The sequence below is a fragment of the Saccoglossus kowalevskii genome, chromosome 1, assembly GCF_978046115.1.
Source record: "Saccoglossus kowalevskii chromosome 1, keSacKowa6.1, whole genome shotgun sequence".
Taxonomy (NCBI): Eukaryota; Metazoa; Hemichordata; class Enteropneusta; family Harrimaniidae; genus Saccoglossus; species Saccoglossus kowalevskii.
In genome coordinates this window covers 35674000-35690057 of record NC_140641.1, presented here as the reverse complement: position 1 = coordinate 35690057, position 16058 = coordinate 35674000, and the positions used below count along the sequence as shown (strand labels likewise).

At 34.0% G+C, this 16058-nt stretch overlaps 1 protein-coding gene across 1 annotated transcript; it reads left to right on the top strand.

Moving 5' to 3' along the window:
• The first annotated feature begins 5947 nt into the window (after positions 1–5947).
• On the top strand, positions 5948–15490 carry LOC144355680 (uncharacterized). The gene is made up of 5 exons (XM_085501051.1): positions 5948–6169; positions 7002–8216; positions 13580–13990; positions 14232–14372; positions 14606–15490. Exons 3-5 carry the CDS (start codon positions 13602–13604, stop codon positions 14736–14738), a joined length of 663 nt encoding a protein of 220 aa, XP_085357177.1. The 5' UTR covers positions 5948–6169; positions 7002–8216; positions 13580–13601; the 3' UTR covers positions 14739–15490.
• Positions 15491–16058: the final 568 nt, after the last annotated feature.

Below are 16058 nucleotides of genomic sequence, written 5' to 3'. Positions count from 1 at the left end.
AAATGAAAAAGGAAACAGACAATTTAAAACTTAAAAGGAAGTACAAACATGAAACTTTTTAAAACTTAATGAAAATACAAAAAAACGAAACCTTTGAACTTAAAGTAAATACAGAAAATAAATCTAAACTACATAATCTCTTCTATAATCCATGACATCAATAAGATATCTTTTCACAATTTTATTGAATATATTTACCTTTCAGTCGTGTATTTAACACCCTAAAACATTTGCCGAAAACAACGGGATTTTATTTAGTAAACGGTTCGTTTCGCTAATTAAAGATAATCTGAAATCTGCAATCACGCGGCGAAACAAGGGTCTTACAGGTACAATAATCACAACTATCGGACGAAACTTAAGCAGTATTTTTACCTTTCAATCGTGTATAAATCTTCATAAAAAAATGTCTATAATTAGCGAAATGAACCATTCACTAATTAAAATCCCGTTATTTTCGACAAATGTTTCATGGTGTCAAATACACGACTGAAAGGTAAATATACTGGTCAAGTGTCGTCTGACAGTTGTGAATATTGCTACGTGTCAGACTAGAATCTGATTACAGATTTTCGATTATCTGTAATTAGCGAAACGAGCCATATGCGTATTAAATATTATTTTCGGCAAATATTTTGTGAATATTGTGCGTATAAAACCCATTTTCCCTGATTACAGTTTAATTTTCATTATGTGTGTTATCCCGTTCGTTTCGTCGATACAATATACCGCATACAGAAAGTCATTTCTCCGAATCATCCACACTTCCGAAACTCCTTTCGCTCCTCGGCCTTATTCTCATTCAGCTCCTGCTTTTTTCTGGGTTTTCTGCTCTGTATTCATGCCAAAGTCTCTCGAAATTGAATATAAAATGGTAATGGTATCTGATGGAATAAGATTCCTGGTAAAGTTGTGTGCATTGTGTATTAAACTATCAAATAAATGATCATATTCACAATCATGTCAATAGTTCACAATCATGCATACATAGTAACTTGTTTGAGTTGATCACACTCCACTTGAGTGCAAAAAACGGCAGAGAATCCTCGCAATAGGGGGTAGGATGTTCTCAATATATGTCTGAAATAGGGGGTGTTTTTTTCTTCAATATGTCTGCTCTAGGGGGTACTAAATTTATATTGCGTCCGCAATAGGGGGTATGGTTTACCAATGTGCTGCCAGCCCTAGGGGCCTATTATTTTTTAGCAAGAACGTACATGGTGAAAGGTTTTAATATTGAGTGACCCCCCGGAGTGAACACCCACCTGTATTAGTGCTCAGACTAGTATTACTAGTCTGAGATTAGTGCGACGGCGTGCACAAACCTTGCTTCAGCCGGAGTTGAGACAAGGCATGTTATGCACGTGTCCTGTGACAAAAACGAGGCGTGCATTCGATCTGACACCAACAAACTTACCTCAGAACAACAAAAGGAAGTGTATTGTAGTGTTACCTCTGTGTAATTTACAATATATCTGCATTAACCTTCACTGTGAAAAACAATGTTGGAGTTGACTTAAACTCAGACTAGTAATTGTATTACTAGTCTGAGACTTAAATGACTGGTAGAAGCAAGGCTGGGAAAATTTTGCGAAATGGTGGTTAGTTAGAATTACCAGACACGCAATCGAGACATTGGGGACATCAAAATATGAATGATAAACAGCAAGTGACATTTCCAGGGATATAATTGGGATTGATGCAAAGGAGTGGCATATAATAATAATAATAATAACTGTAAATGGTTTCATAACGGAAAACTGTTTTATTACTGTAAATAATTATGAACAATAAACTGAAAATTAGAAACTACGAACAATAAATAATGAAACATAGAAACTAATGCAGCTATAAATAATGAAATTTGAAACTATAAACAACAAGTCATTAAAGATGACGTAGCCGCCACTCTTCTCGTTGATTTGTTTTGAATTTAAAGAATTTTTATTACCTGGTTATGCATGGGTCTGTTTGTCCCTGTGTCAAATATTACCAATATTGGTCAAGTATTCTAAAAAAATAATAATAGACAGACCAAAAGAATATGACATTTAAAATTGCTGCCAGACAGACATATTAGATGTAAATGAATTTATGTGAACATGTATGACATATCACTTTGTCTTGAAACCATCCCATGACAACAGGCAAAAGATTGTGAAAATCAAAATGGTTGTCAGGTCACATGAAGTAAATGAAAAATAAATGAGGGCCTATTTTGATGATATAGGGCGTTGTGCATATTGAAAAAGAAACAGAATCAAAGTTGCTTGAAATGAAAACAAAAATCTTGAAAACAGGTGAGGGCAGTATGCCATATAATGATGGTAGAGGCCGCTGTTCATCATGGAAGCTAGAAGTAAATTCACATGCATACTAGGGTTGGCCACTCTGTCAATGTACCATGTGTGAACAAAAGCAGTCAGACCAACAGATTTGATTTTAACATTCGAAATGGCCAACAGTTGGACATATTTGAGCAATTTGAAAAAATAAAAAGCATGTTTCAACAAATTCCGTCAAGTCACTGCAAAGAAATGAGAATTCCAAAGGACAATCCAAAAAAGTCGATATTTTTGTACCAAGTCTTAACAAAATCGGTTCAGTCTTCTCTGAGAAATGCCTCCGGAAGGACGGATAGACGAAGGCCAAACTACAACCGAGGGGGTTGATAAATATAAACTAATGGTGGAATGAAGTGAATTCATAATGAATTTGCTGACAAACATTTCCAGAATTTTAATTTTTTTTGTATGTATGTATGTGAAGTTTGATTCAAGTCTAAACACGGGTGCTAGATGATTTAATTAATTACACGGGTACTAGATAAATTAATTAAAAGTATTTTCATGATATGAGTTCTCCATATTCCACTCTACCAGGTGTGGTTTTGTATTTCGGATTGTTTGTTTGGAGATGTCGCACTATCTCTAATTCTCAGCCCTGCTTTGAAAAATCTATAATCTTAGAAAAATAAAACTGCTCATTCCCTAATTGTTGAATATTTGTACGCGTGATGTTACGGGTGTGAATTATAGAGAAAATGGTCAGCACTGAACACATTTTTAAGTGTTATGTGGGAAAGAAAAATGAGACAAAGTGATAACGCATGGGTTTATTTTTGCACATTTTTAAGAACACATTTATGATTCGAGACAACAAACGATCAGGGTGTATAATTTTTCATTTACCCTGTTCATACCCATAGTCTTAGTGATAAAATATTTTCCAAAATGACAAACTATATGTCACTACTGTATTTATACCCCTCATGCTCTATAACATTGGTTTGTCTTGTACACTATTACATAATAAAGACAAATTTAAGCTATTCTTTTCGGCTTAAAAGTGGAACTTGAATTACCGATATTCGCACACTGGGACGGTCGACGAACTGCTGTTTGCGCCATAACATCCATGGACATACAACCCGATGGCGACAGCGAAGGTGGATAATAACAAATAATTAATTGTTCATGATCCTGTAACAACTAAACTTGGCATAAATAGTGTGTCTTTTATTTATTGTTCTTTTTGTAAATAGTCTTCACCAATTAACGATCGCGGGCGAGTAGTTTAAGGAACAAGTCACTCTCGGCGGAAGACACAATCACAAAACAAGGATTAGAATAAACACAAATTTTTGCGAAAATTCCTTTTACTTTTAATTATCATTTTATACGTAACTTGCTATTGTCTCCAAGTTGCATTGATGTTGTTATGACGATTCTACGAGGCGACGCCCTCGGTGGCGTAGTCAACGTGCAGTCATGACAACGCATGCAAAGTATTGGTTGAACAATTAACACTGTCGATTTATAAAAATGGGGGGTTCTAGCGTAATAGAGGGACAAGAGGACCGGGCATATGGTGACGATTATATTTACAATAAATATCTGGCTATGTTATACTACTGGTGTCTTTGTAACTGAATGGTGCGTATAAGTGTCGAGCGAACCCACCGTACTACTCACTGCCTTGCGAGTTACCCATTCCCCGATGCAATTACTTTCCGTACATTAACTTGACGAGCCACTTACCTATAACAATCCTGAAAGACGTAACCTGCATTGTTGGTATTGAAAGAGAAGATATCAGAAGATGTAATAAATAGTCATTACCCCTCCCCCTGAATATATATAATGGTTTTGAATAAACCTTCAGGCGATAATAATGTCTCAGTTTACAGGCAACGCTTCTGTCGAGAGATCTAGTAAACCTACAGATTTCAGTGCTAGGAAATCAAAAGCCTGACTATTTTAAAAACTGAAGGCGATCAAATGTCTTGGAGGGAGCAGGAAGTCGGGTATAACACTTTGTAGAAAAGGGATATGTGGTCATATTTCTTGTGACAATAAATAAATAAATAAATGCAGGTCGTAAAGTGTAAATCATTTACCACTTAAAATTTTAAAATCATATATAATTGACCAAATAATGCTGAATCCTACAAGAAACACGTTATATAGCCAAATACTGTGCTTAGTCACTTTTACTGGACTAACTGCATATTAAATTGTCTCTGTTTCTAAAATAAAAACTATGTACTATGTAAATAAAAACTATGTAAATAAAAACTATGTACTATAAACAGTATTGTGTTTACATTATTGACTAGAGAGAGTGTGAGGTCACAATGTAAGCTACACCAGACTAACTGGGACAAAAAATGACCTTACCCAGGGGTGGATTACTAAATACTGAGCAAATCAACAAATGTTTCGAAAATGTAACGCTAGATTTAAAAACTATAAAATTACCTTGACCATGTGCACTTGAATGCACATTTTCATTCTACACATTTCAATACTTCAATAAATTGCAGTTGTTTCTTTCTAAGTTTCTAAGGTTTAATAATCTGAAGTTATTTGTTCATAGAATATGTAAAGTAAATGATAGAAATATGAAATGGAAAAATACTGATAAAGTTTTTTCGCAAGATGTTTCGAAAATTGAAGTGTGTATTTGGTTACCTGGAATTGTTTATTGTGATACAATGGTTCGATTGAACTGATGAAATGAAATCACCTAAGGTTAAAACTTCGCTGATTTTTAACCTCAGGTGATTTCATTTCCGTAAAGGTTGTGTCCGGACATGATTGGCTTATTGGCACATTGCCACGACAACGCTCGCTAAGATTGTGAATACAGAATACTGCGTTGACCATTGCTTACTTGGTACATGCTGAAAACAAGAACTCAGCATCGAAATAGAAGCTAACACATGTAAATACGTCAATTCCTTTAAATTCTGTTTTTGTTTATTGCAGAAGAATCTTGGAAACGTAAGTTTAAATAATTTACATTGTTTTGTGCATGATGGATGTAATAACGATTTGGATTAACTATTTCGTACTTACGTAATCAGGGGCAGATACAGGATTTAAAAACTTTAAAATCGCCAGACTGATTTTTTTTATATTATACAAAAACAAATTGAATAAATTTTTCAACGGGGGGGGGGGTGCCCGGACCCCCGAGAACCCCCCTCTAGATCCGCCACTGATAAAAATCGTGTCGTCGTCGAGTTAAGGTTCTTCATTACGCCATATAAAATGTGTCTAGCATTATTTAAGGTAGCGAGAGGGGAAAGGAAATAACAGTTTTAAGACTTTCCTCGCCCTGTATGCAGCTATGGCAATGTATACGTTTTCAGAAAGTTGGGATACAAGAGAATACGATCATGTATTTTTCGTGTTAATATTGCTCCGATCAGGGGATTAAGTTATGGAAATTCCTGTGAACCTCCTAAAATAGGATTTTTACGCGGGATTGGCTGTTTCTCGTTGTTCGTTCTTTCTACGAGTCTTTGAAACTGGGTCTCGGAATTTTTATGTTCCTCATATTTCTGGAGATATAGTCCGTCGAACTTTTTTTTTATTATGTTAATGTTTTATTGCGCTAGAATCTGAGATATGGCCAGCAAAGATGATACCTATGTTGACCCCATCTACCCAGCGCAAGGTGTTCCCCCAGGCTATGAATACCAACCATACCAAACACCAGAATATGGCGCTTTGCCGGGGCAGGTTCATCCCGGGTATGCACAACAAATGCAAGGAACGACAAACCCAATGGTCACGGCACAAGAGTATGTATAGCATAGCATCTTCTACTAACAACAACACAGATACGGAGGGAGTGCTTTGTTGGCATATATGATAAAAAGGTCGGGATTTTTTAAAAATTATAATTTAAATAATTACACTTAAATATATGTTTTACTTCTTGCCTAGAAGGCCAGTTGTTGTAGTCGTGGAGGCTGACGACGGGGTATACACGGACTGTGATTCGTGTCCAGATAACGCTGCTGGTCGATGTTGCCGTTCATTTTGGATTTGTGAGAGGGGACATAAAATGTAGGTCACGTGATTACTAGTATATACAGATAAAAAACAGACAAAATGGAAAACGGGTTACCATGGCATCAATGCTCAGATTTTAAAACTCAGAATATGAATTAACCTTGAATTAGCGGCCTTGAATTAACTTTATTCGTAACTTGACCGAATTGTTATATTATCGGCGCGGGCACATACATATTTATTTGTTTACAACAAGTGTTAACTTGGTTATTGTATATTGGAAAAACAATCATAGCTCTAATAAATAAATAAATAAATAAATAAATAAATAAATAAATAAATAAATAAATAAATAAATAAATAAATAAATAAATAAATAAATAAATAAATAAATAAATAAATAAATAAATAAATAAATAAATAAATAAATAAATAAATAAATAAATAAATAAATAAATAAATGTAAAACGTAAAATGTAGAATGGTTGTCGTCCTTCAGATGAAATTTACATTGCAGGTACAAACAACAGGTTGTATATCTATAAAAAAAAATGCTTTTCCTGCTTCATTGTGTATGCCCTTTAGTGAAAATATGATATCCACATTTAACTAACATTTGCTAAACTTTCAAAGATAATCTGTATTGCATACACTCAACACGTTCAATAATACTTATTTTATTTTCAATGTTTTCAGATATTCTCCATTCGGTAAAGGAATCGGATGGATACTTGTCTTGATACTAATCTATATCATCGCTGTCCCGATTGTTTTCGTCATAGTTGTTGCCATCTACGTTCTTTACAACTATAATTAACTATTATTAAGTATTTTTTTCGCTATTGCATCATGACGGACGATTTAAACATAAATGTAAGGTCTAGTTTTATAATATTGAATGCTGTACACTTTGAAGGGTGCAAATTATTTGTGTGTGTTTGCTTCGGGTGGGGCTGTATCATAGTATATCGTATAATATATCATATAAGTCTGTATACGTTCGTGTTAGTATATCGTACTGTTTAACTCGGTGTACGTCCATGTTATATTATATCGTACAACGCTGTACAGTCTGAGTGGTGAATTTATATATATATTTAACTTGTATTTAATTGAAACTATATTGGATATCATATACATGTTGCAAACAGTCGTTTTTGAAATATTAATATTTGTTGTTGTGTTGTTATTTAGCTACTTTTCCTCAGCATATGTTTTATATCACGTGATCGATGTGAGAGTTTGTGATGCATTATGGGTAACACTAGCGCATTGTTTTCAATCAATGTTATTTGAGAAAGCAGCCATAGTACAATAATCTATCTTTCATCCATTATGCAATTGCTCAAGAAAATAATCCGTTTGGCCAAAAGACTGTTTTCGTGAATCTTATATTATGTAAGTTATTATATAGAGCATCGGTTAGCCAAGTAAATGTCCTCATAATTGTAAAAACCAACATTCGAAAATGCGAAGCGGAGTTTCAGTAAAACGATATTGGTCGACCATTGGTGCCGAACAACTACCACGCAATTGTCAGCAGTGTCACCTGACGCACATGTGACTGTGGATAGTGGTTGTCATAGAGCCACGTTGTTGTATTTAGGCCAGAGGTCAAACTGACAATACATTCCGTAAGTTTAGCCTATTATATTCACTCTACGATAATAAAAAGGGTTGGTGCCAGTGTTGGTGCCGCTGTGACGTATGTTGCATGTCTTAAACGAAACAAAGGCGAACGAACTGTTTTGACAGTTTAAAGGTTCAGTGCCGCTATATTTTTTCTTTATAACACCTAACCAACTGAGAACTGAGAAGGTACAAACTACTAAACAGTATTTCGTTCGTGAGACGACTGTTACCAATCGTTGCCACCCTGAATACAACGAACATGATATAAACAACTTGCAGGTAATTTTACAGACTTTAATCGTAATCATATGCTGTATGTAGGATTCACAAGTATATAATTCAATCGAAATCTAAGTTGTATTGTGGGCAGTAGAAACAGACTGGTTGATTTGGTGAGGGTGTATAATCGAAAGGTGATACGTTTCTTTGTACAAACCCGTAGTGTTGATAGACAAATATGATATTACACACCTTACCGTAGTGTTGATAGACAAATATGATATTACACACCTTACCGTAGTGTTGATAGACAAATATGATATTACACACCTTACCGTAGTGTTGATAGATAAATATGATATTACACACCTTACCGTAGTGTTGATAGACAAATATGATATTACACACCTTACCGTAGTGTTGATAGACAAATATGATATTACACACCTTACCGTAGTGTTGATAGACAAATATGATATTACACACCTTACCGTAGTGTTGATAGATAAATATGATATTACACACCTTACCGTAGTGTTGATAGACAAATATGATATTACACACCTTACCGTAGTGTTGATAGACAAATATGATATTACACACCTTACCGTAGTGTTGATAGACAAATATGATATTACACACCTTACCGTAGTGTTGATAGACAAATATGATATTACACACCTTACCGTAGTGTTGATAGATAAATATGATATTACACACCTTACCGTAGTGTTGATAGATAAATATGATATTACACACCTTACCATAGTGTTGATAGACAAATATATTGCACACCTTACCGCAGTGTTGATAGACAAATATGATATTACACACCTTACCGTAGTGTTGATAGATAAATATGATATTACACATCTTACCATAGTGTTGATAGACAAATATGATATTACACATTTTACCATAGTGTTGATAGACAAATATGATATTACACACCTTACCGTAGTGTTGATAGATAAATATGATATTACACATCTTACCATAGTGTTGATAGACAAATATGATATTACACATTTTACCATAGTGTTGATAGACAAATATGATATTACACACCTTATCGTAGTGATAATAGACAAATATGATATTACAAACCTTACCGTAGTGTTGATAGACAAATATGATATTACAAACCTTACCGTAGTGTTGATAGACAAATATGATATTACACAACTTACAATAGTGTTGATAGACAAATATGATATTACACATCTTACCATAGTGTTGATAGACAAATATGATATTACACACCTTACCGTAGTGTTGATAGACAAATATGATATTACACACCTTACCGTAGTGTTGATAGATAAATATGATATTACACACCTTACCGTAGTGTTGATAGACAAATATGATATTACACACCTTACCGTAGTGTTGATAGACAAATATGATATTACACACCTTACCGTAGTGTTGATAGACAAATATGATATTACACACCTTACCGTAGTGTTGATAGACAAATATGATATTACACACCTTACCGTAGTGTTGATAGACAAATATGATATTACACACCTTACCGTAGTGTTGATAGACAAATATGATATTACACACCTTACCATAGTGTTGATAGATAAATATGATATTACACACCTTACCGCAGTGTTGATAGACAAATATGACATTACACACCTTACCATAGTGTTGATAGACAAATATATTGCACACCTTACCGCAGTGTTGATAGACAAATATGATATTACACACCTTACCGTAGTGTTGATAGATAAATATGATATTACACATCTTACCATAGTGTTGATAGATAAATATGATATTACACATCTTATCGTAGTGTTGATAGACAAATATGATATTACACACCTTACCGTAGTGTTGATAGATAAATATGATATTACACATCTTATCGTAGTGTTGATAGACAAATATGATATTACACACCTTACCGTAGTGTTGATAGACAAATATGATATTACACACCTTATCGTAGTGATGATAGACAAATATGATATTACAAACCTTACCGTAGTGTTGATAGACAAATATGATATTACACAACTTACAATAGTGTTGATAGACAAATATGATATTACACAACTTACAATAGTGTTGATAGACAAATATGATATTACACACCTTATCGTAGTGTTGATAGACAAATATGATATTACACACCTTACCGTAGTGTTGATAAACAAATATGATATTACACACCTTACCGTAGTGATGATAGACAAATATGATATTACACACCTTATCGTAGTGATGATAGACAAATATGATATTACAAACCTTACCGTAGTGTTGATAGACAAATATGATATTACACACCTTACAATAGTGTTGATAGACAAATATGATATTACACAACTTACAATAGTGTTGATAGACAAATATGATATTACACACCTTATCGTAGTGTTGATAGACAAATATGATATTACACACCTTACCGTAGTGTTGATAGACAAATATGATATTACACACCTTACCGTAGTGTTGATAGATAAATATGATATTACACAACTTACAATAGTGTTGATAGACAAATATGATATTACACATTTTACCATAGTGTTGGTAGACAAATATGATATTACACAACTTACAATAGTGTTGATAGACAAATATGATATTACACATCTTACCATAGTGTTGATAGACAAATATAATATTACACATCTTACCGTAGTGTTGATAGACAAATATGATATTACACAACTTACAATAGTGTTGATAGACAAATATGATATTACACATCTTACCATAGTGTTGATAGACAAATATGATATTACACATCTTACAATAGTGTTGATAGACAAATATGATATTACACAACTTACAATAGTGTTGATAGACAAATATGATATTACACATCTTACCATAGTGTTGATAGACAAATATGATATTACACATCTTACCGTAGTGTTGATAGACAAATATGATATTACACAACTTACAATAGTGTTGATAGACAAATATGATATTACACATCTTACCATAGTGTTGATAGACAAATATGATATTACACATCTTACCGTAGTGTTGATAGACAAATATGATATTACACATCTTACCGCAGTGTTGATAGACAAATATGATATTACACAACTTACAATAGTGTTGATAGACAAATATGATATTACACATCTTACCATAGTGTTGATAGACAAATATGATATTACACATCTTACAATAGTGTTGATAGACAAATATGATATTACACACCTTACAATAGTGTTGATAGACAAATATGATATTACACACCTTACCGTAGTGTTGATAGACAAATATAATATTACACACCTTACCGTAGTGTTGATAGACAAATATGATATTACACATCTTACCGTATTGTTGATAGACAAATATGATATTACACACCTTACCGTATTGTTGATAGACAAATATGATATTACACACCTTACCGTAGTGTTGATAGACAAATATGATATTACACACCTTACCGTATTGTTGATAGATAAATATGATATTACACACCTTACTGTAGTATTGATAGAGAAATATGATATTACACACCTTACCGTAGTGTTGATGGATAAATATGATATTACACACCTTACCGCAGTGTTGATAGACAAATATGATATTACACACCTTACCGTAGTATTGATAGACAAATATGATATTACACACCTTACCGTAGTGTTGATAGACAAATATGATATTACACACCTTACCGTAGTGTTGATAGACAAATATGATATTACACACCTTACAGTAGTGTTGATAGACAAATATGATATTACACACCTTACCGCAGTGTTGAGAGACAAATATGATATTACACACCTTACCGTAGTGTTGAAAGACAAATATGATATTACACACCTTGCCACAGTGTTGATAGACAAATATGATATTACACACCTTACCGTAGTGTTGATAGACAAATATGATATTACACACCTTACCGCAGTGTTGATAGATAAATATGATATTACACACCTTACCGTAGTGTTGAAAGACAAATATGATATTACACACCTTACCGTAGTGTTGATAGACAAATATGATATTACACACCTTACCATAGTGTTGATAGACAAATATGATATTACACACCTTACCGCAGTGTTGATAGACAAATATGATATTACACACCTTACCGTAGTGTTGATAGACAAATATGATATTACACACCTTACCGTAGTGTTGATAGATAAATATGATAATACACATCTTACCGTAGTGTTGATAGACAAATATGATATTACACACCTTACCGTAGTGTTGATAGATAAATATGATATTACACACCTTACCGTAGTGTTGATAGACACATATGATATTACACACCTTACCGTAGTGTTGATAGACAAATATGATATTACACACCTTACCGTAGTGTTGATAGACAAATATGATATTACACGCCTTACCGTAGTGTTGATAGACAAATATGATATTACACACCTTACCGTATTGTTGATAGACAAATATGATATTACACACCTTACCGTATTGTTGATAGACAAATATGATATTACACACCTTACCGTAGTGTTGATAGACAAATATGATATTACACACCTTACCGTATTGTTGATAGATAAATATGATATTACACACCTTACCGTAGTATTGATAGAGAAATATGATATTACACACCTTACCGTAGTGTTGATAGATAAATATGATATTACACACCTTACCGCAGTGTTGATAGACAAATATGATATTACACACCTTACCGTAGTATTGATAGACAAATATGATATTACACACCTTACCGTAGTGTTGATAGACAAATATGATATTACACACCTTACCGTAGTGTTGATAGACAAATATGATATTACACACCTTACCGTAGTGTTGATAGACAAATATGATATTACACACCTTACAGTAGTGTTGATAGACAAATATGATATTACACACCTTACCGCAGTGTTGAGAAGACAAATATGATATTACACACCTTACCGTAGTGTTGAAAGACAAATATGATATTACACACCTTGCCACAGTGTTGATAGACAAATATGATATTACACACCTTACCGCAGTGTTGATAGATAAATATGATATTACACACCTTACCGTAGTGTTGAAAGACAAATATGATATTACATACCTTACCGTAGTGTTGATAGACAAATATTATATTACACACCTTACCATAGTGTTGATAGACAAATATGATATTACACACCTTACCGTAGTGTTGATAGACAAATATGATATTACACACCTTACCATAGTGTTGATAGACACATATGATATTACACACCTTACCGTAGTGTTGATAGACAAATATGATATTACACACCTTACCGTAGTGTTGATAGACAAATATGATATTACACACCTTACCGTAGTGTTGATAGACAAATATGATATTACACACCTTACCGTAGTGTTGATAGACAAATATGATATTACACACCTTACCTTAGTTACATTTTTATTTACAGAAAATTGCACCAAAATCACGCCATGAATAACCAAGTGTACAACCCTAACGATCAACCCCCGCCTTACCCAGGTTATGCAGGTCCCGCTGACTCGTTAGCCTATTCTGGCCCTCCCGATTCCCTGGATAATAAGGGATACACCGCACCTAGTGCTCCTCCAGGTCTCGAGCAACAATCATACGACCCAGCTTCAGGATATGGACCACCAGGCCAATACCAAACCGGCTATGGACCTCCAGGCCAATACCAAACAGGCTCTGGTCCTCCCGGTCAACCAGGTTATGGGCCTCCTGGATATGCTCCCGCTGGTCTTCCAGGTCAAGTAGGGTATGGTGTTGGACCACCCGGTCTCCCAGGACAACAGATTTACATCAATCAGCAGAACACTGTTATTATGAGTCAAGAAGCCACGTGAGTTGGAATAATTTCGTCATATCCGCTACTGTACTACGAGATAAGAGAAGCTTCCGCATGTCCATTTGTCGATAGGATATATGTGTACTGAACAATTTTGAAATTATTATTTACTTAATTGTCTCGTCTAATACCTATATTGATATTCGAAAATACATACACACACAGTAAGGCTAAAACGTTCAGTTTCCTGGCAATGTTTCCGCTCACCAATTTGTGTTTATCATCTTCTTCCCAGGACATCAGAAGCATTTATTGTGAAAGAAGATCCGGAGGCTGGATGTGGCGATTGTTACGTGAATTGTAAAGGTCGCTGTGGTAGCAGCGAATGTGGACTTTGTTGCGAAAAATTCTGGTTATGTGAGAGAGGAAACAAATGGTAAATAGTGTCATCAACTAATTTAACGAATAATTACAGATATCGTCATTTCAATACAGAACCACACACTAATTTAACGAATAATTACAGATATCGTCATTTCAATACAGAACCACACACTACCCAGCCATTGTATTAATATTACTTCATTATAATGCCGGACTCATTTCAAATGAACGCAGAAATCTGTTTTTGTTTACAAGACGTAATCGATTGATTTGTTTTACCAACAGGTACTCCCCAGCTGGTAAAGGCATCGGTTGGCTCATCGTTTTGATATTCGCTTACTTAACAGTCGGTATTATAGGTGCTATACTGTGTCTCGCCGGACTTATCATATTTCTTATGTTTTGTAGCGGTAACTAAAACAGATCGTTGAAAGCCATATTATATTTTAACATTCCCTCCATTTTCTTTACAAAGATCGCCATTGGTGGCGCTATTTACATACATAGGAGTATTATGTAAAACCTAATGTAAAATGTGTTTATATTAGAAATCTTCAAGCATTATATTTATTTATGTAACTAATTATATTCATTTTGACATTTTTGACTACTTTAACTGCTGCACTGTTGATATCACACAACTTGTTGTATTATACAATCAACCGTACAGGCTACTTCGTCAGTATTGTATACTACCGCTTAATGACACACTACGCTATCAATCCATAACACTATATAGCACGACATCATCGTTGTAAATCACATCTTTATATCACTGGTGATTAGCGTAGCATAACATATACAAAGATTGCAATTTATAACACAACTCGATACACCACAATATTAGCTATTTATAGAATAACCTGATACATGTACCTCACTATATCAGCAATTCATAGGAATGTGATATGGTTTGAACATAATTCATTCACGTAGTATAATATAATGGGTTAGCAGTTATGTTGAATTTCCTTTCACCTTGACAATGTGCGTTCATTTTGATACGCGTGAAGAACTATCATAATAGTGAGTGATCTTAACGTTTTTTTTTCATGAAGCGTCCTGCCTCATATGATCTTTGATTTCCAAAAATATTAACAATTTTGTACATGTACGCAGGCTCTGTTTTTAAAATATATTTTAGTATTTAAATATTTGATACATTTTTCATACCATGCGTAGTCTGAATTTTATTTTTCAATAACTATATTATGATGACGTTCGAGTGCAGATAAAATAACTACATTGGAACTGTAGGGCAGGTTCACATATACCCTCCCAAATGTAATCCCTCCATCTTGAAAACAACTTTTTGCATGAAGTATTTTATATTATACCAGTTTTTATTTAATACGATACGAAAATAGACAAACCTTATATATGTGAGTTGAACTTCATCGGGGAAAAAATGCTTTTTAAATGATAGACTGGCACAATTGGTCAACTTTTCCATTCTTATCAGGGTCAGCGTGGAACTGAACTGGTTTCTGTGTTACTAGTATATACGATGTTTACTACTTGACTTAAAAACTTAGCATATCGCTTTCTCAAATTTCTAAAAAATGTGTGTACTTGACTCAGGCTCAGTTAATGATAAAGGAACATGACGTGTCACACTAGCAACACACGGGAATTAGAAGAACCATGCTTTATGACGTTTAAGTAGAAACACACTCGACATATACACACACTCGGGAGGAATATTTACGATACCGTTTAAACGAACTGCGCATGTGCA

What these genes read in the sequence shown, in the direction of transcription:
- LOC144355680 (XM_085501051.1), top strand. Translation starts at nt 13,602, where the DNA reads ATGAATAACCAAGTGTACAACCCTAACGATCAACCCCCGCCTTACCCA. An exon ending in ATTATGAGTCAAGAAGCCAC is followed by an intron (nt 13,991 to 14,231) that starts GTGAGTTGGAAT and finishes TCTTCTTCCCAG; the next exon opens with GACATCAGAAGCATTTATTG. An exon ending in TGTGAGAGAGGAAACAAATG is followed by an intron (nt 14,373 to 14,605) that starts GTAAATAGTGTC and finishes TTTTACCAACAG; the next exon opens with GTACTCCCCAGCTGGTAAAG.